At 37.9% G+C, this 27564-nt stretch overlaps 1 protein-coding gene across 1 annotated transcript in view; it reads right to left on the reverse strand.

Moving 5' to 3' along the window:
- Window positions 1-5675: 5675 nt before the first annotated feature.
- Window positions 5676-27564, reverse strand: part of LOC124794811 (zinc finger protein 271-like) — a 100044-nt gene continuing 78155 nt past the window's right edge. The window contains exon 4 of the mRNA XM_047258470.1: window positions 5676-7657. Coding sequence (XP_047114426.1) covers window positions 6142-7657 — 1516 coding nt within the window. The 3' untranslated portion in view covers window positions 5676-6141. The remainder of the gene's footprint in view (window positions 7658-27564) is intronic.

Genomic DNA, 27564 nt, shown 5'->3' on the forward strand with positions numbered 1-27564 from the left:
GATCTGTTACACCTCAACAGAAAAGGTCGTAATACTAAACATCTGTTTAACGTAGGAAGATCACACTGTAGTGCCTCGTACTGGATCTGACTGGACGCCAATTTCACTCCACAAAGAGGAAGCATTCCCTCTTCTATCAGCAGTGTACCATAGGTTTCTAGAGGAGCAAAGTGTCCTTATGATTGGGATAAAGCACACGTCATTCCTGTTTTTCCAGAACGGTCATCAAAAAGATGCAAAAAACTATAGGCCTTTATATCTGACATTGGTCTGTTGTAGAATTTTGGAACATATTTTCTGCTCATGCATTACGACATTTCTGGAGACCAAAAATCTGATCCGAAGGAACCAAAAACAACAGCTATGTGAAACCCAGGTTACTCTGTTCGCCCACAAGACTCAGAAAGCAGGAGATACAGGCACCCAAGCAGATGCCACGTTCCTCGACTCCCGGAAGGCATTTGATACAATTCTGCAATGCCGCCAGATGAACAAAATATGAGCGTATGTAATATCAGACCAGCTGTGTGATTGGATTGAAGAGTTCCTAGCAAACAGAACACAGCATGTCATTCTGAAAAGAGAGAATTCTTCAGATGTAGAAGTATCTTCAAGCACAACCCAGGGTAGTGTTATAGGAGCATTACATTTTTTGCAGATGATGCTGTTATACACAGAGAAATTGCAATACGAGAAAATTGTAGTGAAATGCAGGAAGCCTGAAAAGGATCGAAGCTCAGTGCAGGGAGTGGCAATTGACGCTCAACATAAAAAATGTAACATATTGTGAATACATAAGTAGAAAGACAGTTATTGTATGGCAACACAATTGCAGAACAATCACTGGAAGTAATTACTTCCATACAATATCGAGGAGCATGAGTATGGAGCGATCAGAAATTGCACAACCACATAAAATTAATCGCAAGTAATGCAGATGCCAGACTGGCAATCTTTGGAAAAATCCTCACGAAATGTAGTCTGTAACAAAGGAAATACATCACTGAACACTCGTTCGACCAGTACTTGAATATTGCTCGTCAGTATGGGATCTGTAACAGATAGGACTGATAAAGGAAATACAAGAGATTTAAAGAAGAACAGCACATTTCATTACAGGTTCATTTAGTATTCTCAGCCAACTCCAGTGGCTGTCACTGCAAGAGAGGAGTTGCACATCACGTTATAGTCAACTGTTAAAAGTTCCAGTCAACCAATATACTGCTTCCTCCTGTGTATATTTTCAAGAAGACCAAGCAAATCAAGCAAAAGACGTAGTAGCATCTACGAATATAATGTTACAGGAAACGCCTGTGATGCTTCTCTCTGATACTATTTCATTGGTTTCGATGACAAATCAGTCCACATATTTTAGTATTGGAGCTCCGCCACTGGACAATGTGCAGTCAGAATTACGCACATACGAATATCGTGAGATCTCACTGTTGGATCGAGTGCAGCTCTCTGTCAAATATAACCAAGTTAGTCAGATACTGTCTTACCTGTGGCAAACATTTTTGGACTGAATGCATACTTAGCAATTGGGTTCTCTATTCAGCCCTTGGTGCCATGTGAAGCTATGGATACTACTTGCTCTCAGTTTGCACTGTTGTTTGAGGGGCAGTTAGTGAAGGCTTTGAACTTTCATGCTCACATAGCTTTGAAATCTTTGGTAAGGCTCAAGTTCTTTCAAACATTGTAGGTCGCTACCTGCTTGGAGTAGTTTTTGAGTTACAAAATTTCATTTTTATCACACACAGAGTTGGTGTATGTTCACACTCACGGTACATTTTCTATGACCTTGCACTGGAGCAGGCTGATGTAACAGGCCTAGAGTAGTTAATACCGGTTAGAAACTGCTACAATAAACAATATACAATATGGGAGGAACATCATGTGTGGCTCCAGAAGTTGCAGGCAGAACTTTGGATCCCAAGCTTGGCTCTTTGTTCTCAACTACTGATGTGACAGCACGTACTTCCCTTGCTCTCCTCTCCTGTTTTTTGAACTTTGGTCTGCTGTATCTTATCTGTGGTAGCTCCTCCTTGTTGGTGGCTTGCTCACCTTCTTCACATGCAGTCTTTGTATCTACACTATTGAATTTTGGTATGCTTTTCACCTAAATCAAAAAAGCTGTTCTTAGTGGATGCCACTCCCTCAACTTACCACATGACAGATATAGAGTGCATAAAATTCTGCTAGCACTCATACATGAAGTGAAGCTAGAACTGACTGGATCAGCAAAATGTGCTTTCCCTTTATCTTGTAGCCAATGGGCCCACCCTTTACTGGTAGTCACAAGCCAGGTGGCTCCCTTCGATTTTAAACTTATAGTGAGTGAGCAAGTAGAAGAAGATTCATACCCCTCACCGTGCACCAATGAGCTTTTTTCTAAATTGCCTGGGGTTCAACTTTATTCCCAAATCCATCTCACAGCAGTTTATTTTCAGCTTCCATTAGACGACAAGCCCAGGAAAATTTTGATGTTGAGCATCCCCTTTGGCCTCTATCAACACAATTCATTACCATTTGGAGTCACTAGTACACCAGCCATATTTCAAAGATTTTTGGAACAGGTCATTATATGCATTCCCTATAGTGTAAACTATCTCGATATTTGGTAATAGGATGGAATAACAAAAAACACGAACACAATTTGTATCCTGCTTTTGCAGCACTCAAGCTTAATTATTCAAAATGCTCCTTTTTCCAGACTTGTGTTACTCACCTCAACAACATTCTCAGTAAATAGGGCCTACGACCCACACAAGAGTATGTCATGGAAATACACAAAACGCTGGTCCCCAAGTGAGTAAAAGATCTGCAAGTATTTTCAGGCAAGGTTATGCCTGGTGGCTTTTATCACCTGTCCATTAAATCATTTATGTTGCAGTTGGGTTCCCTTTCATTGGTTGACTGTTTCTGAGAAGGCATTTCAGACTTTGAAATCAAGGCTTCAGTTTGGAACAAAGTACCAGCTTCAGTTACTGTTAATTCTGCCTACAGATACCTCATTGCATGACGTAGATGGCATAGAGGCCATACTGTCTCACAAGCTTGTCAATGGTACTGAAAAACCTAAAGCACTTATGTTTAAAACATTAAATCAGGCCCAGAAACATTACTCCCAAACTGAAAAAGAGACATCAGGCATCATTTTTTGTGTGCACAAATTTCACCTTTTTTGTATTGCCAGAAGTTCCATTTAACTACGGAGAACAAACCATTATTATCACAGTTTGGACCCAAGGTTAAGCTGCAAGAATGCACTGCTTATCACCTGCATGGGTGGGCTTTGTAGTAATCAAACTATGAGTACTCTATATAGTACCAACTGTCCAGCCAACATTCAAAAGCAAATGCTTTCTCTCAGCTTCCTACAGGCCCAGATTTTGAAAGGTAGGCAATGGTCTATTTACAGATAAACACCCAAACAGAGCAATTCTTGGAAGATTTTCCAATCATTCTAAAAATGTTGCAGCAGCATCCATGCTTGATCTCACTTCTCCAACATATCTGCACAGAAAGAACCAGCAAGCTGTTGGCCACAGTACCCTTGTCTCACTAATGCTTTGTCATCCGAGAACATCAAATTTATCATGTCATCCTGCTACTAATGCAAGAAGATGACAATTTCCGGTTGATGGTGTGACATCCCTGCTGCAATGAGTGTTGAGCTACTACACCAGTTGCATTGGGGGACCATCAAGATGAAGCATCTGGCCCAACACTTTGTCTACTGGCCACGTATGAATGACATGGTTACACAGGTAATATGTCACTGTACAGCTTGCCAAGCATTCAATCAGCCCCCTCCCTGCCCACCCCCACTGTCTTATTGTCCGCAGTCAGGACCTACTCAGCTGTGGGACCACAGCCATGTGGATGTCACTTGCCTCTTCCTTGGAATATTGTGATTTATTGTGGTGGACTCCTTTCCTTATTTTCCTTATGTTGTCAGGCAGCAGCAGACAACATCAGCAATAGTAAGGGACTATCAAAGTAGCACCTCCTCCCCTCCCCCACCTCGGTTACGGACAACAGATCTTACTTCATGGCATCCAAGTTCATGTGATCCTACACTTGCAATCGGATTAAGCACGTGACATCCCACCCCTTTATCCACCTTCTAATGGCTTGGCAAAATGATTCATTTACACTTTTAAAATGTGAATGGCAAAAGCTATGGAGCAGCTAAATCGGATTCAGGTCAGTACCCATGGTCATAACACTGCAGAATTACTACACGGGTGTCTTCATCAGGCACTGCTTGATCTTCTCTTCCCACCAGCTGAGTGTGCCGAAGAGCAAGTGATGCCATTTCGCATGAGCATCCCAGTGTGAGTTCGCACTCTTATGTGGACCCGAGGTTGGATTCAGGGGTCCAATGCAGCACAACAGGGATGACAGCTGGGATTGCAGGCAAGATGCTGCATCTCCACTATCCAGATGCCCACAACAGTGACAGCCACCTGCATCAGGGCCTCCAACAGCTTGACACGGATGATGGGCGTCTGCTCCTTCCATCCCACTTATGGCAGGGAACCTCCACAAACATCAGTCTGGCTTCTCTGTTGGAAGAACCAAGGCACCTCAAAGGCTACTGGTACCAGTGTCAGTACAGTACCATCTCTGGAGCCTTTTCAGTCTTTTTTTATCCAGGCCATGAGATGACAAATAGAAATGAAGTAACAACATTCATGAACTGCAAAATCTCTCTACATCAACCAAGAAGGAACACATTCTTGAGTATTGTTGTGTGAATAAAATAGATTGATTTGATTTCATTTACTATAAATATCAGCAAGTCTTCTGTTATATTATGATGGGTGATGTAATCTTTTGGGTGATGTAATCTTTTAAGTACTAACTAGTTGAATCTAAATATTCAAATACACATGTAGAATCCCTTCTGTTTCTCAACCAAATCTCTTCAGATGCCAGATAACAATCAACTGCACCTTTTATATGAAATACAGACTGAGGTGTTATAGCTATACGCCAAATTACATAGTTGGAGATGGTTACTCTGAGGTTCTGTAGAAGTCATCATGATTGTTGGTATAAAAAATTTCACTGGCAGTCCCACTATCTTTATGCTTTCTTCGACTTTGAAATTATGATAATACATTATTTCTTTTTTCTTTAGAAAACCTGAATCACACTCTCCCTGTGTCAAACCACCGAGCAAAAATTAGAACAGTACAATGTCAATACTGAAAAATAGTTAGCACATAATCAGTCCAACTAAACAACCTGAACTTCAATCAGCTGTTGAGTTAGTCAGGCACAAAAATATGTCTCTGCATGTTAACATGTCCAAACAACACTGGCAAACAAGCATAACTCTTGTACACATATTCTTCTTGCCCAGTGGTCAACTAGGGGGGATAAGTTATTACATTTACAGCACTGTCAGAAAGGCAGGCCTGTGGGTTTGAAGATGTTTGCAGCACTTAAAGAATTAAAAATTATAGCATTAAGTAGTAAAATAACCAAAGATTCAGAATTTTAGCATACCAACGCATTTTTCCATTTCAAAAAATGCGACTTAAAAATTACAACCTTTTGCATTTACAGTCTCTCACAATACAGAAAAAAATAAGAAGTTCTTACACTGTGCAGTAAAAGCATTTTAATATAAAATGCAAGACAAATTATACAACCTTACTATCCTCTTCTGTTCTGTATACATTGATATATGTTCCACTGCATTATTTGCATATTAATAACACCCTAAAATTACGTATGTTTCAAATCACGTAACATACATAATATGTCTATGTAGCAGTTGTTATTTGGAGGATAAATGCTTAAATAAAATTATACTATAATTTATAAAATATTGTTGCTGTACGACTAATTTTAATGTAGACTGCATTTTCTATGATTTTATATTCATTCTCAAAAATGTTGCATTAATTAATAGATGAAATCATTTGCATGAAGTTGATGTACATATTAACTTAAATTTTATCAAAATTTGGAAGTTCAATATAATGTACACATTCTTAAGGTGGCAAACATTGAGAACACTGATCAGTTGATCTTGTGTTCATGAGTGATTCATCTGTTTTGCCACAGATTTAATCCCTCTTACAAAATCTGCATGTTTTGTTTAAGAAATGTAAAATTGTTTTATTACGTGATGTTATTTGAATCAGGATGATTTTCATAAATGTGTCGATACATAGATTCTGGGTTTACTAAATGGTGACAGAAAGGACATTTCATGCAATTCTCGTTTCTGCTAATGTTGGATGCACGACTGTGTTCACTTGTATTTTTCTTTAAGCGTTTACGATTGTTATTTCGATTATAATTCTTATTTCTGTTTGGAAATTGTGCACAATGAGCGTAGTCTGTCTCTGTCTCCTCTGACTGTCCCAGGCTGCCGCTAGGTGCGTTTATTTGTTTTGCTTTTCGAAGATCATTTTCATGTAGTAAATTTACATATCCTTCATTGTTTCGATGTGGCTGGGGTGTGTATTCTATTGCATACTGAGACAACTGTACATCACAAAATGGGTATACTTTGTTATTGAGGCACTTGTGGCTGAGAAATACTTGCTTGTTTGAGTATATTTTGGTGCAATATTTACAGTGATAAGATTCATCACCTGAATGTGTATGAAGATGAGATATTAAACCTGCACGATTCACGAATTTTCTATTGCAAAAAGTGCAGGACAAATCTGTTGCTTCTGCTGCAATGTGAATTTTCTGGTGTTTTTTCAGCAATTTTTTAGAGCTATACACCTTAGCACAAAGTGTACACTGGTTAACCTGGGATGCACATAATGAGTTATTATGATCTGTTAAAGCTTTCTCATTTATTTCAGTTACTGTGTTATCTGAGGGATGAGTACTACTATGAACAGTTGAAGTTTCCAGGGATGTTGCAGATGCTGTGTTGTCTAATGGACTATCCATATTGTACGAGACTTTAGAAGACATCTCTGTATTGTCCAATGAAACATTTTCTACAGTTGACTGCATAATTTCTTTTATTTGATTAACTCTGTTATTTTTGGAACTGTTCTCACCAGAAACACAATCACACAAAATGAAACAACACTTGGAATTTAAATGCAGTGAAAGGGATGAAGCAGTTTCAAAGATTTGCCGGCAATGATCACAAACAAATAGCTCAGGTGGCGAAGTAGTCAGATTAGTAATGCTCTTCTCTTTTTGTCCTATTTTGAACTGTTTTATAATATCTAATTTATCAGTATAGGATTTGAATGAAGATTTCTTGTTAAATTTTTCACTGTGTGTGGTTAAATGTAATTTTAAAATTGAATTATCGGCGAATTTCTTGTCACATAAATTACATTTCAGCAACATATCTTCTGTGACGCTAATTTTTACTTTTAAATGAGTCTGTTGATGTGTAAGCATTTCCAACAGTGAATGAAATTTCCTTTTGCATTTGCATTTATATGTTGGTGACCTTACCATATTGTGGACTATGGCATTGTGCTGCCTAAATATTTTCTTAGTTTTTAGATACTTCTGGCAAAAGTTACACCACTGAAAGTCTAAATTTCCTGCTAAAGGTGCTGCTCTTGTTTTCATCAATCCATCATGTTTTTGTCTCTTCCCAGACTTGCCATCTGGCTGTGGTTGGGCGAGAGTCTTCAACGTATTTTGTGGCCTGTGTAAAATTTTGAAAACTATAAATATCACATCAAATTTCAATTGCTAGAAAACGTAAATTAAAGGGAAATATCAACTGAGAGTATATGACATGGTAACAATTTGATAATACTATACATAACATGACAATTTCAGTCAGAAAATTAGATGCAAACAAAACCAATAAATCAGGATGGTCAGAAGCATATTTGAACCGTCGTCGTCCTGAATGTGAGTCCAGTGTGCTAACCACTGCCCCACCTCACTTGGTTGAGACAAAAGAGTAGTATCTCAAGATCTATAGCATCTTGCACCTCGACATTTTCTAATATATCTCTTATGGTTTCACCTATCATTGTACACTAAATATCATGTACCATGTGTTGCTCACAAGTCTCTTACCTAAACTGTGGGGTTTTGGTGCACTTATTTGAGTTTCTCTGAGAAAAAGAGAGAATGGAACATAAAAGGATCATTTCTGAGAGTCACAGGGAACAGTATTCACATGCCACATAAACTACAGAGTCAGAGGCGCAACAAGAGCCATAAATGATGACAAGTCGACAGGCAAACTCTTCCTGGAAACAGCCCTACGACTGTTTGAACTCAAAGTTGAACCTGTTGCAATTTACGAATTGGAAAACATATAGATTCATCTGAAGAAGACAGATCTCGATAAAATAGAGAAGCTGAAGGCTACTTACTTAAAAAGGGAAGCTGAAGGCTACTTACTTAAAAAGGGAAGCTGAAGGCTACTTACTTAAAAAGGGTGCTATGTCTCTCCAAGTACATACTCTCGAGCCTTGTGTTTGAATTGGCCAGAGAGCCCTTCTTTATAGAAGAACTGCGACTGAAGCACTTACTACCAGTGACAACAGCCTACCAGGACTTATTGACGGAACTACATGAGAAGAAATGCAAGGTATGAAATGATTTCTATGTTACAGATGCCATGACAAACTGTGAATGGACACAGGGAGGATACAAACTCCGCCATGTAGTGACAAGACTCTCCGTGCATGGTTACCACAAACCGTGCAACACCGAGTTTTCACGAGCCCAGCACGAGCTGTATATGTGTGAGGTGCAGTGACCAGTGTGAGAGATATCATGTGTTAATCTGTAGGATGAGAACAGAATAGCTGGTGAAATTCTGTAGTGACTAAGAATAATAATAGTAAATAGAGAATAATTCTTGTACTTCACAAACTAAATAGCCAGTTTGGCTACAATAAATCTATTATTATTATTATTAATATTTGTGACAAAACACCTTTCACTAAAAGACTACTTATCTGAGAATTTAAACATGACAGCACATCAACTGAATTAGTGTCAGGTAAACACCTTTCCCTAAAAGACAACTTATCTGACAAGTTAAACATGACAGAACATCAATCGAATTAGCATCAGGTACTCTTCTAGTTCCAACCTAAAGATGTGGGTAGCCCTTGTGCATTTTGTTATGATTACTGGTTTCAGTGTTAGCTATCTTCAGATTTATTGCAGCAAATGTAACAGAATTAACTTCCTAGATTTAACTGTTTCCATGCACAATGACAGGTAAATCTGGAATTTTTTGGAAGTTTACTACGGATACCATTATTAAGAACACTCGTGCCACTCAAAGGGATACAACCAGGCATATTTTCAGGCTATGCTGAAAAGGGTGATGAAATTAGCACTGATGATGACAAAATTAAAAAAGGGTTTAATATTGTAAGAAAAGTGGCAGCAGCATTTGGTATATAGAAGACGACATTATAAAAAGGAATATTAACCTCAAACAAAAAGTGGACTATTCACAAAAAGCAAGAGACATTATATATGAAGCAGCTGGCAAAAATGAAAAATACCTCATGATGACCTATAATTGGACAGTTTCAGACCAAATTGTCAGGAGTTTCAGGGATACTAACATCAGGGTCAGTTTTCAGATGAAGCACTTAATCACATTTTAACCTAGCACAAAATAAAAAACCGTAAAAGTAAATTACCCAGTTCAGGACCGTATAAAGTACGATATCAAAAGTTCGAATGGAAATATATAAACTGGCAGAAGTGTTTCAACCTCATTTAAAGAATATAAACATCAAAATAACAAAACTGTCTTCATACACATCTGCCAACTAACAAATATTCAGACAGAAACATTCAGAATAGCTGGACATATTGCTTAAATTTCCTACAGGCCATCTACTTAACTTGTTGGAAGAGTTAGCAATTTTTTGTCATAAGAAAAGGACTTTTGAAATACTGCTCAATCAGCAGAGTGAATTCAATCATAGCTCCTACTTTGAAATGCTTACTTTGAAAAACTTTGAAATACTCACACAAACGTGACTGTCAAAGCAAATACACAGGGCAAACTGACAAAGCATATACAGAGGGCAAGAGGATTGGTGGATGGTTGTGGACTTGCAGTTTTGGCAGCAGACTACACAGAAATGAAGAAGATGGTGTGGCTGATGTTTAGGAAAACGAGCTTCCCAAGCATTACATGATGGTGCTCGAGTTACAGAGAAGTGTAGGAAATAAAACTAAATAGTTAAAACAGCGTTCACACTAGCTCTTGCCATAGCCATGACAGTGTGCATTTGGGTGTCTGTATGTGCAAAGGTGTGTATTTTTGCTACAAAAAGAGCTAGCACTCAAAGGCTAGTGTAAATGCTGTTTTCTGTTAACGCGTTTCTGTGATCCATGCATCAATTCCTTATAGATGAGTGGCTGCCTTTCCCATATTTTATGTATTGCTCCATCCAGGAATTTCCATTATTGTTAAACTAAATAGTTAATAGTACACAAGAAAGAAAATTTGTGTAATTGTAAATGCCTAAATTAATTCTGGAGAGCTTCTCTCAGCTAGCATTTTTGTTGTTTTAGTAGGAACAAGGTGGGATACATAATTGTCACTATTGAACTTTTATTTTATTTTTCATATTATAGCTGTAAAACCTAAATAAAAATTCAGGGCAACTTTTTCTGCAAACACATGTGTTTTTTAAACAACTGTTTGTCTTATATGTATATTACTCAGTCCACCAGACAATATGAAGCATGCATCAGTGTTTATGTAGGATTATATAAAGATGAAAATACTATCCATTTGCACACTTTTAAATTGTGAAATGTACATGCCTTACAGAAAAACTTGCAGCAGGATACATTTTGTATTGAGCAGTGGGACAAATCACTTTTTCACTTTGTACCTACACTACTCATAGGGATTACACAAATGTGAATTGTAGTTTATTATATTTTCTGTAATGCAATTACTAATTGAAGACTTCATTTTATACAACATGTATCAAATATGAAGATAGCTAATGCCAACTACTGCATGGAGAAAAACAAATAATGCTATAAATAATACACATATATGGTGTACAATATAACATACATTAGCATGCAATATTACAACACCATTTACAATATAAAACACCTTCTACAAAACCTATAGATCTAGAGATTCATTTACATATACAATAGGCCTGTGGTACAGGGGGAACTGTTTCTGTTTCTTCTTGAATTCATTATGATTGTTATTGTCCTTTTCTACATTCAATGAGAGGTTATAGTAAATCCTTATTCCAGGCTGGATAAATCTTTTTTTATACTATACTGACAGTTACTGAGACATTGTGAAAGAACTGCTTCTGTTCAAGTCATGATTTTTAATATTACTATTAGTCTGGAAAAGTTTTTTGTTGTTGATTACAAATATCATCAATGAGTAGATGTACTGACTTGTGAATATCAGTATACTAAGGATACTGAACAAGTACCTACAGGACGACCAATTTGTAACACCACAGCTCAACCTCAAAGATTGTTTTTTAAAAACTTTTTCGACATTTGTGGCATTTACCCATAATATTATACCACACAAGATCAGAGAGTGGAAACGTGACAAATTTCTCAAATCAGGAATATACAAAATACAATGTAATAAACGCCCAGATTTTTTTTTTCTTTCTTTCAAGGACAAAGAGGGAGGGCATTTAAGACCTAGTTGCGTGAGTCTTATCATCGAGAATTCATTAAAGTCAACTTTTGCGGAGCATCTCAAAATAGGAAAACACACTCTTCCTCCTCCATCCTTGCTTGACGTGGAACTTTTGCATATAGTTTACAGGCAACAACATGAAAGATCCTGAAGAATTTGGAATATATAAATATTAGCACCTAAAGAGAAAAGATTTTTTTAAATGATCAACTTGCATTAAATAACAGACACCTTTTGAATGCACATCATCTATTCCAAAATGCGAAAATTAGCTCATTCCTTTTATATATCAGAACTATGCGCCATGTTTTTCCAAATGTATTATTTATAAGTTCTTTATATATCTTAGTTACACTTTTTATATGCTTTTATATATGTTCCTTGCTGCTAGCACAACAGCTTGACATGCATGTAGATGTGGTTCAATTACTGTAAACTGTCAACCTGTGTTTACAATAATCACATACAGTATGTACATTTTTGGAAATATCATGGCACTATGCTTCTACTAAGAAGATACTTACATCTGTTAAACCAATACTAAGTAATTTTATGCATTTTACTCCTTATACTTTACTTAAATGTATGGCCAAAGTGTAAAGATTTATATTATGCCTAATTTTGTAGGCTTTTGAAGATGATAAATTAATTTGCCAAAACTAGTAAAGTGAAATGCCAATGCCCTTGCTGCAATGGTAACACCAGTTCCCAGTTAATCGCTTCGGGCTGAGCTAGCACTCGGATGGGTGACCACCCGTTCCACTGAGTGCTGCCAGCATGCGGGGTCCACTCAGCTCTTGTGAGGCAAACACAGTAGCTACTTGATTGTGAAGCAGCAGTTCCAGACTTGTAAACTGACATACAGCCGGGAGAGCAGTGTGCTGACCACATGCCCCTCCATATCTGCATCTGGTGATGCCTGTGGGCCGAGGATGACACGGCCGCCAATCGGTATCGTTGGCCCACGGCCGCCAGCCGGTATCATTGGCCCTTCGTGGCCTGTTCGGAGTTTAGTTTGTAGTAAAGCAACATAAAAATATATTTGCAACTGATAACTGAATTGTATTCTGAAATATATCATTATAGTTTACCTGTCGAGATAGGGCAAAATAGATATTACTGCAAAGCATGCTGGGCTTAGTTTCTTCCGCAGGGGATTAATCAATATGTTCATTTGATCTGAATTTATTAGCCATTTGTATGCTTAGAAATCTTATATGTGAAGTTACATTTATTTTATGACCATTGATATCTATTTCAAAAACTTTTAACTTTTTATTTGGAGTGTGGAACTGCATTAAATTTGTTTTGAACAGCTTAATGATAAGATTACTTGCTGTGACCCGTTTGTATACTTGTTGGGTTAATGTTTCAGTTGTAAACTGTAATGAGGATTTGACGCACTTGATTAAGATACTTGTATCATAGGCAAACATCACTAAATTTGCCTTGTTATTTATTGACAAAATTAAGTCTTAGGAAGAAAACATCTTACAATAGGTTGCTTAGTTTTCGCTGAAGACCTCGCAATTCTCTATCGGGACATTCGAGCTGCACGAAAACTGTTAAGAGACAAACAAGTGGAAAGAGCTCTTTTGTTCATTCTGTTCATTTATTTCTATGAAATGATTGGATTTATTTAAAGAGATAATCAAAGTGTTGTTATAGTGTTGCTCAGTTACTGTTTTGTTGGTGAATGCAGTTTTTCTTTCAATAAATATAATGTGTATGATACAACAATTTTATTTTACTACAACAAAATCAAAGAAAAATTCTTAAGGAAACAGCAGAAACGGTAGGGCTCCAAATGTCATTTGGAGAAAAAAAGAAAGAAAGAAAATGAAATACATATCCAGAACCAACATGGCACCAAAAATTCTGAAAACTAAATATGAAAAAACTGAGAGGGATTCTCAGCTCAAATACTTAGTGAGACTATTCAAGAAAATGGACTGGAAAACATAAATTATGAAATTTGTTGTCGAAAATGGAAACAGCTTTTAAGCAGCACAAAATACACCAGACTGAGATGTTACAACAATGTCATCAAACCAAAGTGTCTTTATTGAACCAAGACCCTCATTTTAAACAGAAAAAAGAGACACTGAAGGAATCCAAAATAGAGAATGAAAAGCGTAAGGATACTACAAGTATTGTTTCCATCTTCTTCACGATGGCTGCTGAGTGAGATCACAGGTATTTTCTTCGACCACTAGAAAAACTTATTTAAGAGGAAATAGTGTTAAATTTTCTTTGTTTTGTATACTTGCTGTAGTGTCCTTTCTTGTCACACAACTGAATATTAGCATCCCAGCAGAGATTGTCCCGATAATCGCGACATAACCCAAAATTTTGTGACATAAACACAAAAAATTCTATTCAAGTTTTCTTGATAGTGCAAAATTCGTTAAAAAAGACAGCTACTAGTTTCATCAGTGTCTATTGTCACAATAAAAGTGTAATTATACGTTTCTAAATTGTATTTAACTAACACATTTCACATTGTCTACTAGTTAGATAGACATGATTTAGGCCTAAATTTTCTGAGTTATAAACGTTTAAAAACCTGACCAAACACACTTGATAATGTAAATTCTCTAAAAGCAAAGTAATTAATAATTCATTCTCCTGTCATCGTATCTCTAAATCAGTATAAAAACAACAACAACCGCACATAAGAGCTTTGTGTCGTTCTTTGATTACATACAGCTAATCTCGCGTCCTTGACAAATTTAAAACATTCGTTAAACTTAATTATTCTTGTGAAACTGACCATGAGTAAGAAATGTGGGATATAGTATAGGGTAGTGAGTAGAGGGATTTATTGCCAATCTTGTAGGAAATATTTTCACTGGGTTGGGGGGGGGGGGGGGAGGATGCAGTGGGAGGAAAGTTGGGAGAACAGAAGAGGCTCTATCCTGGAACTGCAGACTATGCAATAGGAACATTTGGACTGGGGAACAGGAAAGGAAAATCTATGCCCTTCAGGCACAGTTGGAGGAAGCAACAAAGGAACTGATAAGGATCAAGAGAAATAAGGAGGAGGAGGGTTTCTTGGGAACTGGCAGCTGGTAGGAGGATAGGAAGTAAGAGAATGCAATCTGATAGTTTTATTATCAACACCAAAAACATGTATCTACCACTGCCAGAGTTAAGTGGAGAAGAGCCTCAGGCAGAACGAGGAGCAGGAAATGTGCAACACACTCCAACCGAGGCCAAGAAGCCTAGGAATGTACAAAGTGTTAGGAAGAAGAAAGTGCTGCTGCTAGGTAGTAGCCATGGGCGAGATGTAGGCCCTCAGTTACAGGAAAGCTTAGGGGCACCGTACCAGGCCACCAGGATCTTCAAGCCAAATTAGGGCTAAGTCATGTGATAGAGTACTTAGGGTCTTTATGTAAGGACTTTACTAAAGAGGATCATGTAGTGATAGTGGGTTGGGCGGGAAACAGTTTGGACAGAGATGGGGCATATGACATAGGTGGTGACCTGGACAAGATAGCTTCCCTGACTTTGTTGAGCTGTTCTGGCGTCATGATCAACCAAACCTTGATGGAACTGTGAGGTGAATCAATGTCAGCTTCGGGATGGCTCTGAGGGCAGCCAACTTTGCTCATGTTTCTCTGGTGCCTGTTCGGACTATCAACAGATGGGATTTCACTGGTCAAATACCTGTTGTCATGGGTAGGAAAAGTAGGTCTTTTTTAGGATAAATCCAGACAATACGTTCCCCTGCCTAAGGAGTATCTCTAGCAGTTTAAAAAATACTGAAACTATCACTCACAAGACAGATTTTAACACCTCAAATATCACATATACCAGATGTCACAAAGAAAAACAAACCATTGGAAAGAGTAACATGAGGCATTTCACAGACTTAACAATCCTCTGTCAAAACATGCAATCAATAAAAAATAAAATACAACTATTAGAAGTTGAGCTCCAACCTTTGAACTGTATAGTAGTTTGTGTTACTGAGCAATGATGTAGAGACACAGAAATCCAATATGTAGTATTATCATTGTGTGAAAGAGCAAACTGCTTCAAGGGGTGGAAGATCACGCATTTATACCAGAAAAGGAACACAGTTCAAATCAAGACATAACCTCAGTACAGTAAACGAAGACAAAAACTTTGAAATAGCAGCTATTGAATTAACAGGGCTTGAGATCACCAAGAAATTAATCATTTTGTGTGTGTATAGATCTCCCAGTGGTAGTGTGGACACCTTTTTCAATAAATTAACAGAAGTTCTAGATAAAGTCTCAAGTACATAGGTCAACATAATTCTGTGTGGGGACATTAACATCAACACTAATATCACAAATGAATCCAGCAGCACCCTCATAAATATCCTTCACAGTTTTGGCATGTCCCTATTGGTCAATAGTGCAACAAGGGCCACTACAATTATTGCATGTGGCCACAAATATGGACAGAGAAAAATGTGATGTAGCTGTAAAAGATCTAGGACTATCAGACCATCTCTGTCAAATAACAACAGTAAAATCAGGCATCGAAGCATTCCCTAAACTACAAGCCAACAAACAACACCTTTCAGAAATCAAAATAAAAGATTTTTCAAAAGAACTAGCAAAATGAAGCTTGGATGAAGTGTATAAGGAAACCAATGTGAATATGAAATTCTCTAAATTCTCCACATTTTTTACACTGAACTTTGAAAAGGCATTTCCAAAAGTAAGCACGTCTGTATCAACATCTCACAAAACAGATGGATAGCAGCAGGTATTGAGAAGTCCTCCCAAACACTTAAATACCTAAGCTCCATGAAAAGGAGTCACAATGATCCAGAATTTTTAAATTTCTATCACAGATATGAAAAGATCTATAGGAAGATGCTGACTGCTGCAAAAAATTCATTTAACAACAAAATGCAAGGAGCATATAATGCAGAGAATAAAAGCAAAGCAGTCTGGGATGTTATAAAAAAGGAAACAGGGAGAGGCATACAAACACAGAATAACATACTGCTAAGGGAGGGGGATAAGGTAATAAATGATCCACAACATTTAGAAACTATGTAAACGAGCATTTTTCAAGTGTTGCAGAGAAGTTTCAGCACAAATTCCCCATAACAAATAATACACCTGTAAATAATGCTGCACTAAACACAATTATGTTACTTCCAACCACAGGGACTGAAAACAATAAATCTGTTCAAAAACTAAACAAAATAAAAAGTCAGTAGGCTTAGATGAAGTACCAATGTGTGTACTGAAACAATGTATAGAGATTATACAAGGACCCTTAACAAATATAATAAATGACTTATCCAGAGCAGTTAAAACAGGCAAGAGTTGTACCTTTGCTTAAGAAAGGTAATGCAGAAGACATAGAAAATTACTGGCCCATTTCCCTGCTGTCACCATTCCCAAAAATAATAGAAGCAATTATGAAAGAAAGATTAATGAATCATCTGAATTAATACAATCTTTTAAATGAATCACAGTTTGGTTTCTGAAGTCAGTTGTACACATGACCATAGACCAAGAGTTAGACACAACTTACATTTGCCAAGAAAAAATAAACATAAAACTCAAAACAGCAAGGAGTAAAACTGTACAATAAATTACCAAAAGAGATTTAAGAAACTGCAAAAATACACTTATTTAAAAGGGCACCTAAAAAGTACCTGTTATGCAATACATCTTATACATCGAGGGATTACTTAGATAAAACATAGTGGGGGTTTGGTAAAAATATGCAAATGAATAATAACAATGATTATAAAACATCTGTCATTCCATATAACACCTTCACACTGTGTTTTTCCTTCTTTTTTTCCTTTTCTAGAAAAACTTACCCCCAAGCTACGCTCAGCACGATACCAACGCCTCTTCTTTCTGAGCCCAAAATCTCACTCATTATAGAGGGATGCTGACTCAGTTGTTCAGGATAGCAAATGGGAAGTTGCGGAACCGAAAATGGCCCAGAGATCACCAGTGTGTGTGTGTGTGTGTGTGTGTGTGTGTGTGTGTGTGGTGAGTGAAGTGTTATGACACAATGTGTGTATAGTGTGTGCAGTGACTAATAGTGAGATGTGTGAACAGTGTGGCATTACATTATTTAATAAGTTACTTGTAAAAAACATATTGTATACCAGGAGTAGATCTAATGACTGTCTCTAACTAGAAGTCTGTAAATGAATGTGTATATGAATTACCTTATTTTAAATTGGTCGAAACTTGTAAATATTTTGACACGTCCTATAGCCTTGTACAAAGAGATTTACAGATGAATAAAGTTACTACTACTACTGCTACTACTTCCATCTTATTTCCAGCTTCCATTAAATTTTTATACCTGTAAACACTATCCCTAAGGAGATTGTGTGCACTATCTACATTATTCTGTTTCTATTGTCTCGTGGCATCTGTATTCCATCTCTTCCCCTTTAGTTTTTCACATTTTCAGTTAATTTATTTCTAAGTGAGGTATATTCTTCTGCTGATTTTAAACATTTTCTTCATTTCTTTATGAATACATTATGCTGTTCATGGCCACCTCTTTTCTGCATTTTTCAATCCTAGTAACTATGCTGCTGCATTTACTACACCAGTTAGTTACATGTTCCATAATCATTTGAACGATTCTTTTACGGAAAAGATGTGGAACAAGTCAGTTTACACAATATGTACACATGATTAGTGTTAACTTTAATGAACAAATTAATATTTTTAGTCCTACTAATGGGACTACCCTCTTTTCCTCCCTTTCCTGATTGCCAGATTTTAAATAGAAATTTGTCAATGGAATAGAAGGCACTGTCCTGCGGAAATGATTTTAAATTAGATTTAAAACTTGGCTTGCTGCCTACTGCCAGACATTTTAAGTTATTGATCAAAACTTTTTGATGAAATTTGTTTTTTTTTTTTTTTTAATTTTTTGTGGTAGACACAAAGTAGGTGGCCCCTCCTCTGATGGGGCAGGGTAAGCCTGTGACAGGACTACAGTAGGATGCGGAGGGTGGTTGAGTAGGGAATTCTTGCACCTGGGTCTTCAACGGGGATATGAACCCAGTGACAAGAAGTTGGGACTAGGAGTGGTGTGGCAAAGAGGTCATTACACATACCAGCTATACTGCAGCACAGCATTTTATACAGGCATGACTAACTGTCCACCATAACACTGCCAAAATGGGCAAGAACACAACTGACTGTCCAGTGGTGGAACATGAGAACATGCAACTAAGCACAACATCCTCAAGTTCAATCCACGCTTCACAACCCGTACCCATCTGGATCCTTCCTTCCAGCACCAGCTTTCCTGAACTACACACATGGGAATTATCCTCACAACACATCTCCACTCCTTATAATCCTCCTGGCCTGAGCCCCTGCTAACCCACTGCCCCTAAATCTTCTACCCAACAATATCCCCTTCCTCTGTCCTGTCACCCTCTCCCAATCCTTGCCTCCACATCATCATCACTGTGCTTCCAAAAGTTAGCAAAGCTTTCATTCTTCTTTGTGTGCCTGTTGATGACTCAACACTTCTACTGTTTGGTGAATGGTCTCCTTTACTCCTAAATTATTTACATTCTGCCAGGACTTTCCTTACCATGTTTGTTATGTTCAGTAAACTAGATAAATAGGCAGTGGTGTCATGTCTCATGGAGAAGTCAAAACGTTTAGCTCTGGACAGGAATGTCAGAGAAAGTATGGTTCAGGTTCGGAAAAATAGTTGATTAAGTGTTGCACGCATGTGGTTTTTTTTTTTTGTGTGTGTGTGTGTGTGTGTGTGTGTGTGTGTGTGTGTGTGTGTGCGCGCGTGTGTGTTGTAGGAAGGAACCTATATGGTATACGGACAATGTAAGGAAGCAGTGACTACTGTACAATAGGTGTAAAACAATTTATAGGGCTACAGGCATAGAGATGCAAAATGAAACATGTTTGACCATCAGAAGGGCAATGCAACAACTACCAGTAGAATCTTGTGGAAAGACCTCCCACAAAACCCAAAGAAATTATGATCACATGTAAAAATGGTTCCAAAATTATGTGCAGACACTTGGGGATGACGCAGGAACTGAAATTGAGGTTAGAAAAGGAAAACCAAAAATGTTAATCTCTGTTTTTAAATATTCCTATGCAAAGAAACATCCAGGAGTACTGTCTTGCTTTAATTCTTGCACTACTACAAAGAGAACTCATACAACTATTAGTGTTAGTGCTGTTGAGAATCAGCTGAAATGGCAGAGAATGATAACAGTAACTTCAAACTTTTTGCAAATGATGTAGCTGTCTATAAGGAAGCACTGACTGACTGAACAAATATCCTGTCAGGTTTTAATAAAACTACAAAGTGGTTTGTAAAGACTAGAAAACTGCTTTAAATTATGAGAACTTTAATACTGTGCATTTCACAAAATGTAACAACAAAGTTTATGACTACAATATCAGTGAGCCACAATTGAAATCAATCACATCAATCAAATACTTGGCTGTAGGAACTGGTGGAGAGATGAAATGGAATTCTCACTTATGCTTAGGAGTAAGTAAAGCAGATAGTTTAATTTGATTCTTTGGTGTAATAGCAGGAGGTGTGATCCATCCTAGAATCTTGTTCAAGACTGTAGGACCTGTACCAAATACATCTAACAGGAAATATCGAAGAAACACAAAGAAGGCTACATGAAAGCTCACAACAAAGTGTCACAGGAATATTGAAAAGCATGAACTGTCAGATCCTTGACGATCAGTGTCAACTACCTCGAAAATCCTACTTAATAATTATTAAGAACCAGTTTAAATGAGGATCTGTACAAGGTCCTATTAGTCAGGCCAATTGCTGCATCACAACACACACACACACACACACACACACACACACACACACAAACAAACTAGCAAACACAGCAAATGCTAAATATGAATGGGAATTGGGTATATATCCTTAACTCCCCCCCCCCCCCCCTCCTCTCTCTGCCAATCTCCTCCTCCTCCATCTATCCTCTTTGTGTGTCACCTCCTTCTGACCATATCCCCCCCCCCCCCCCCCAAGCCTGCCCCATTCTCTTGGCCCCTCTCTGATCTTGAGTCTGTTTATTATTGTTGCACATAAAATCTTCTACGCTTATACTCTACAAACCATTGTGAAGTACTTCACAGAGAGTACGTCCTATTGTACTACTTATTACAATTTCTTCCCATTCCATTCGTATATGGAGTGTGGGAAGCATGATTTTTTTTTTTTTTTTTTTTTTTTTTTTTTTTTTTTTTTTTTTTTTTTTTTTAAATGCCTCTGTGCGTGTTGTAATGAATCCGACCTTGTCTTCATGATCCCTATGTGAGCAGTATGTAGAGTGTTGTAGTATATTCCTACAGTCAGACATTATTTAAAGCCAGTTCTTCAAATTTTGTAAGCAGGCTTTCTCAGAATAGTTTACATCAGCCTTCAAGATCTGCCAGTTCAATTTCTTCAGCGACTTTGTGGCACTCTTCCACAAGTCAAACAAGCCTGTGACCATTTGTGCTGCCCTTCTCTTAGACGTTCAATAATCCGTTCGTTCTTTCTGAGTAAGATCCCACCCACTTGAGCAATATTTCTGAATGGGTCACACAAGTGATCTTTAAGCAATCTCCTTTGTCAACTGATTGCACTTCCCCAGTATTCTATCAATAAATAGAAGTCTGCTACATACTTTAGCCACAACTGAGTCTATGTGATCATTCCATTTCATATTGCTACAAAGTGTTATGCCTAGGTATTTGTACAAGTTTGACGATTCTTACTGTGACTCTTTGATATTATAGTCATAGGATACTATGTTATTCATTTTGTAAAGTGCACAATTTTACATTTCTGGACATTTAACGCAAGTTGCCAGTCTCTGCCCCACTTTGAAATCTTATCAAGCGCTGACTAGAATATTTATACAGCTTCTTTCGGACAGTACTCCGTTACAGATACTAGCATCATCTGCAAAAAGTCAGCGATACTATTTGTTAGAGTCGACACAGGTGAATAAGTAATAGTGAGTAAAACACATTTAGTGCCAGTAACTATATTTGCACTTCCAGGTAAAATACATTGAACACAACAACCAAGGAACATTTAATTGCATACGTAAGACTCAGAGTGTACAATAGCACCAGAGAAGTCTATTATTTTCCACATGATGCAATTTGCCACTGTTTCACATGAAATATATTGTTCACACAATTCCAACATCCCCCTCTGAACATAAATTTTGTGGCTTGCCTTCACAAGATAAACCAAATAGTCCCACAATCTTTTCAAACTTCTCTTTGTCCAAGGGTTTTATAAGAAGGGCAGCCAACATTTCTTCTGTGCGCAGGTATTCCACGGCAATGTTCTGTCGCTGTATGTGGTCCTGAATAAAATGGTGGATTATATCAATATGTTTTATTCTAGCACTAGTGACATCATTTTTAGCTAGGTTAATGGCTCCTTTATTGTCACAGAAGATCATTATGGGTTCCACTATTAAATAGGATTCTATTTCACATATTAACGTTCTTAGCCACAATGCTTCCTGTGTGGTGTAAGACAGTGCCATATACTCGGCCTCTACGGTACTCAATGCAACAGTTTTTCGCCTTTGACACGACCATGAAATGAGGCCCCCCATTAATTTAACACAACAGCCAGTAGTGGAGTGCCTATCTCCCAATCCACTACCCCAGTCTGCATCGCTGTAGCCTTCTAGTCTTTCATTACCTTCTCTGTGGTATCTTAATTCGTTGTTTGAAGTTCCTCTTAGGTATCGGAATATCCTTTTCACAGCTCTCCAGTGTTTTTCCTTTGGGTCTCTGCAATATCTGCTCACTGCATTAGTATCAAAAGCAGGTCAGGATGTGATGTCTGAGACAAATATAACAGACTCCCTACTGCTTCTAAATATGGAACATTCTTATCACATTCCACATCTGTCCCATTTATATTTAACTTCCTCCTACTTCCATTGGAGTAGTTATGGGTTTACAATCACTCATGCCAAATTTCTTTAAGGTTTTTTCTGTATATGATGATTGATTCATTCTCAATTCTTGTCTCTCTTCATCCTTAGTAATCTGCATACCTAAGTAATGTTTAACTTCTCCCAAATCATGCACCTTAAACTTGGTTTGTAGCTGTTTCTTAAAAATTCTCATCTGACTTTCGTTTTCAGCCAGGATAAAGAAGTCATCCACCCATATTGCCATTATTATTATCCCTTCTCTTTCCCTTTTATAGTATATACTAGGATCTGCCTTCTTAGAGTTTTATGTAGACATGGATTCCAGCAATATCCACTCTGTTTAAGTCCATAAATACTTTTTTGCAAACGCCAAATCTTTTCTCTTTCCAATTTGGTTTTCATAGCTTCTCTTGGTTGAATGTCATATATCTCCTCCTCCAATTTCCCATTTAAATGCGCTGTTTTTACACCCATATGATGAATTGTTAAATTTCGTTTTGCTGCAAAGGCTAAAAGATATCTCAATGAGGCATACTTGAATATTGGTGAAAAAGTTTCTTTGTAATCTATCCCCTGTTTTGCGAATATCCTTTTATTACAAGTCGTGCTTTATATCTTGGTGATGAATTTCAGAGCTCTTCAAAGTGAATACCCATCTTGACTGTAATGGCTTCTTATCTGCTGGCATATTTACCCATTCAAAGGTTTTGTTCTGAGATAAAGATTACAATTTTCTCTCTGCCGCTTCTTTCCATTCTTGAAAGTTCAGTTCCCTCATTGGTTCTTCTGCTGCTGCTGGCTCATCATTAAAAGACTGGGCTCCATACATTTCAAAATCCAGATATTCTTTCAGTTTTGGTACACGAGAAGAACACCTTACATTATTCTCTTCATTTTGTTTGTCCTCAAACTGATTGTCATCATAAATAGTCTCCATTTGCCTTTGACTGTCCTCTTCCTGTTCTTCACTTTCTCTGTCGTCACATAAGGTTTCACTCTCGGAACTAGGTGCAGTTAACTTAGTAGTCTTGCCCTCTTCAGAGTCCTTTCTTTTTTCAAATAATATTACATCTCTTCTTGTAACTATCCTTTTATTCAATGGATCCATTAATCAGTAGCCCTTTGAATTCTCACAATAGCCTACAAAAATATACTTTTCAGCTTTCGGGTCCCATTTTCCTCTTACCTGTTTTGGAATGTGCGTCATTGCATCACACCCAAAAACCTTTATATAACTTAGGTCAGGTTTCCTTCCTACCCATATCTCATATGGGGTTTTATTCCTTAATGCTTTTGTAGGTGATCTATTGTACGAATATACGGCCGTCGATACTGCCTCTGCCCAAAAATCTTTTGATAATCCAGCATCAGTTATCATGCTCATTGCTTTTTCGACAATGGTCCTATTAGCCCTCTCAGCAACCCCATTTTGAGATGAGGTGTACCTTATGGTAGTCTGATGCCTGGTTCCCATTATTTCCAGACGTGTCTTCAATTTCTGGTTAACATATACTCTCCCGTTATCAGACCTGATGATTCCAAAATGAGATTTTTCACTCTGCAGCAGAGTGTGCGCTGATATGAAACTTCCTGGCAGATCAAAACTGTGTGTCCGACCGAGACTCGAACTCAGGACCTTTGCCTTTCGCAGGCAAGTGCTCTACCATCTGAGCTACTGAAGCACGACTCACGCCCGGTCCTCACAGCTTTACTTCTGCCAGTATCTTGTCTCTCACCTTCCAAACTTTACAGAAGCTCTCCTGCGAACCTTGCAGAACTAGCACTCCTGAAAGAAAGGATACTGCGGAGACATGGCTTAGCCACAGCCTGGGGATGTTTCCACAAAGAGATTTTCACTCTGCAGCGGAGTGTGCGCTGATATGAAACTCCCTGGCAAATCAAAACTGTGTGCCCGACCGAGACTCGAACTCAGGACCTTTGCCTTTCGCAGGCAAGTACTGTACCATCTGAGCTACTGAAGCACGATTCTCGCCCGGTCCTCACAGTTTCATATCAGCGCACACTCCGCTGCAGAGTGAAAATCTCATTCTGGAAACATCCCCAGGCTGTGGCTAAGCCATGTCTCCACATCATCCTTTCTTTCAGGAGTGCTAGTTCTGCAAGGTTCGTAGGAGAGCTTCTGTAAAGTTTGGAAGGTGGGAGACGAGATACTGGCAGAAGTAAAGCTGTGAGGACCGGGCGTGAGTCGTGCTTCGGCAGCTCAGATGGTAGAGCACTTGCCCGCGAAAGGCAAAGGTGATTCAGTGATGCAACAAAACTTGTTATCTGTTCCATGTCGACCTTCCATATGTCCATTGTCAAGTACGTGAACACAAAAGTGGAATATTATTGGACTAATGACCTCAGCAGTTGAGTCCCATAGTGCTCAGAGCCATTTGGAATATTATTACCATGCATACTGAAATTTCATTATAACACTGTAGTAGTTCAATGTGTACACAGTCATAGTTTCTAAAAATTAACATCTTATATAATAAATCCCAATGGGTGCATTAAAACACATCGAAGAGGCCTATACCACACTCTGGACTCATTACCTGACCCGTGGTGATACCTTAAGGAAAACTAGCATTTTGCCACAACTCTGCCTGTGTACATGTATTTCACAAATATTTGCATATATTTAACACATTTCATACATATTTATATTGTGGTGTAACATGGGATTTTTCATAACAACAAGTTCCACCTTTACCCTCTTAGGCTGATGAAAGATTTTCATGAAAACTGAAAATGTAATCTAGGTAGTTTGCAAGTGTCTGGACATCCCACTGTGGGCGATATTATTAACACGTGTACAGAGGGGTGCAAAAGCTGCCTGCACTGGACATTGGCAAAGCACGACAGTAATTGTGCATCTCCACCTGCTCTGGGGGCTCACTTGTTCTCTGGACGTAGCAGCTTGGCAGCGTCTCAAAGGTCAAGGAGCAAGATGTACGCAAGAATGTTAATGATCGTAAACAGCTGAAAAATCATTATAGGAACTGTCACTGATTTGATGGCTACCGTAAAAGCAAAACACCTCTAGGATAAAGATCTGTTCACCAGGTGTTGTAACTGAAGCTGCACATGGAAAACATTGTGCATAAAATAAAGAAGAGTCAATGCAAAACTGTTTTCCTTATTTAGGAGCTTGGACAGACGAGCCCTCTTCCAACACCCGCACACCACAACAAGGTGAAGTAGTCCAATGGCACAGCTCCACGGTATTGCACAGCACGACCACAAAAGTAATTAACTTCGAGAACAGCATCCAAAAATTGTTAATGAGGTATCAGGGTGACAGATCGTACACGGAGTGTAACTACACAACCACCCATCAATGGTAACACTTCATTTCGGCGTGCTAGTGCACAAAACGAACTACTTGTGTGAAAAGAAGAGAGCATTTGTGAAATTTCAAGAATTTCTGACCAAAATAAGAGAAGAAAATATGACATTCTCAGAGCAATCTAGATCAATAAACTTAGTAAACAGTGCACCAAAAATATAAGTTGGGACACTCTTTTGTGTCACACAAAATAATGTAAATACTTACGAAGAGGTAATTGTGATTTGTTAAAACCAAATAAGTGTGAATTGTCACAAAAGATTGGATAAAGAAGATCAGTTGACAGTAGCAATGAGGTCAACACAAAATATATCTACATGGTTAAGTAACCTCTGGCATGGGAGATTTCGTACAACAACATGGAAGAATTTTGTTTGTTGATTTCGGGGCTCCGAGTGTTGCCGTGGCTCCACTGGCATCTCAGCAGCAGTCAACTGACATGACAACAGCGCAGCTTCGATTCACTTTGCAGTGGCTAATCAGCTGACTACATGACTGCACAGCTACCTGTATGTCTAATTAGGTGAGCTGCACACAGTACCAAGTTGAGAATTTTGTTTAGTAGTGTATCGTGTAAAAAAGTTCTTGAAACACATTTTAATAACTGGGAACAGTGGTGTTCAAACAGCATAATATTATAGAAGTGCTGCTAACAATAAGTGAATATATTGTTGCCTACATTGGATGTCCGTTACCACACACAAAGTGGAAGGGTTAACAGCTCTCATGGAAGTGCAGGGAGAAAATTTAAAAAATTATCAAATAGTCTTAAAGACACTTAACATGAGATATCCAACTGTATGAAATACAATAAACAAGAGTTAGCTTATGGTATGTAATGCAATAAAGGAGAGTTGTCAAATAGTATTACAGATTTAAAAACACAAGGAAAGGAAGAATCATGACTTTAGTAAAATTACCTATAGATTTAAAGCTTGAAATAGAAAAACAGTGTGATTTAGTCTGGAAGGAGACTGTAGAACAGTTTAAACAGGTGAACGATAAGATGAAACTTATAGAGGAACTATCCAACCAGGAGTTTGAAGATATTCATAGTCAAATGTCAGATACACATTTTTGGCAACGTAGTTAGTGCTCCAAACACTTAGGACAGTTTGGAGAAGCACCTACAGGAACTAGCTGAACCAAAAGTACAAAGGAATGTTGGATCTGTTACTGCTACACCTAATTCTTTAGGCAATACTGTAGGAATTCAGACTTCCTGTATCATAGTGAGTACACTATGGTAAGCGGTTATCGTAAACCTAGGCATAAAAAATATTTAGACTGTAGTGAATAAAATGACGAACTGATTTTTTATTTTGCTACATGTTTGGGAGAAGACTTACTAGTAATGTTATTCATGTGCATATTAGGTTTAACTTGAATGGTAATAGAAGTATTTAAAGGAAGCTTTAAGTAATGGATGTGAATTTTTTAAGTTCTTGGATGAACTACTATCAGGTGAGAGAAAGATATTTATTAGAAGCAGATGCTGTGTAATGAGATACATTCCACAGTATGGAGAAGAGAAGTATTACTTATAGGAAGTGTTACCATTTAACGGAAGAGCAGAAATAAAAGAGAGCAGAAAAGGCTTTTGTTTATTTTGTAACTTGATTATTG

Source organism: Schistocerca piceifrons, chromosome 4 (genome assembly GCF_021461385.2).
Source record: "Schistocerca piceifrons isolate TAMUIC-IGC-003096 chromosome 4, iqSchPice1.1, whole genome shotgun sequence".
Classification (NCBI taxonomy): Eukaryota; Metazoa; Arthropoda; class Insecta; order Orthoptera; family Acrididae; genus Schistocerca; species Schistocerca piceifrons.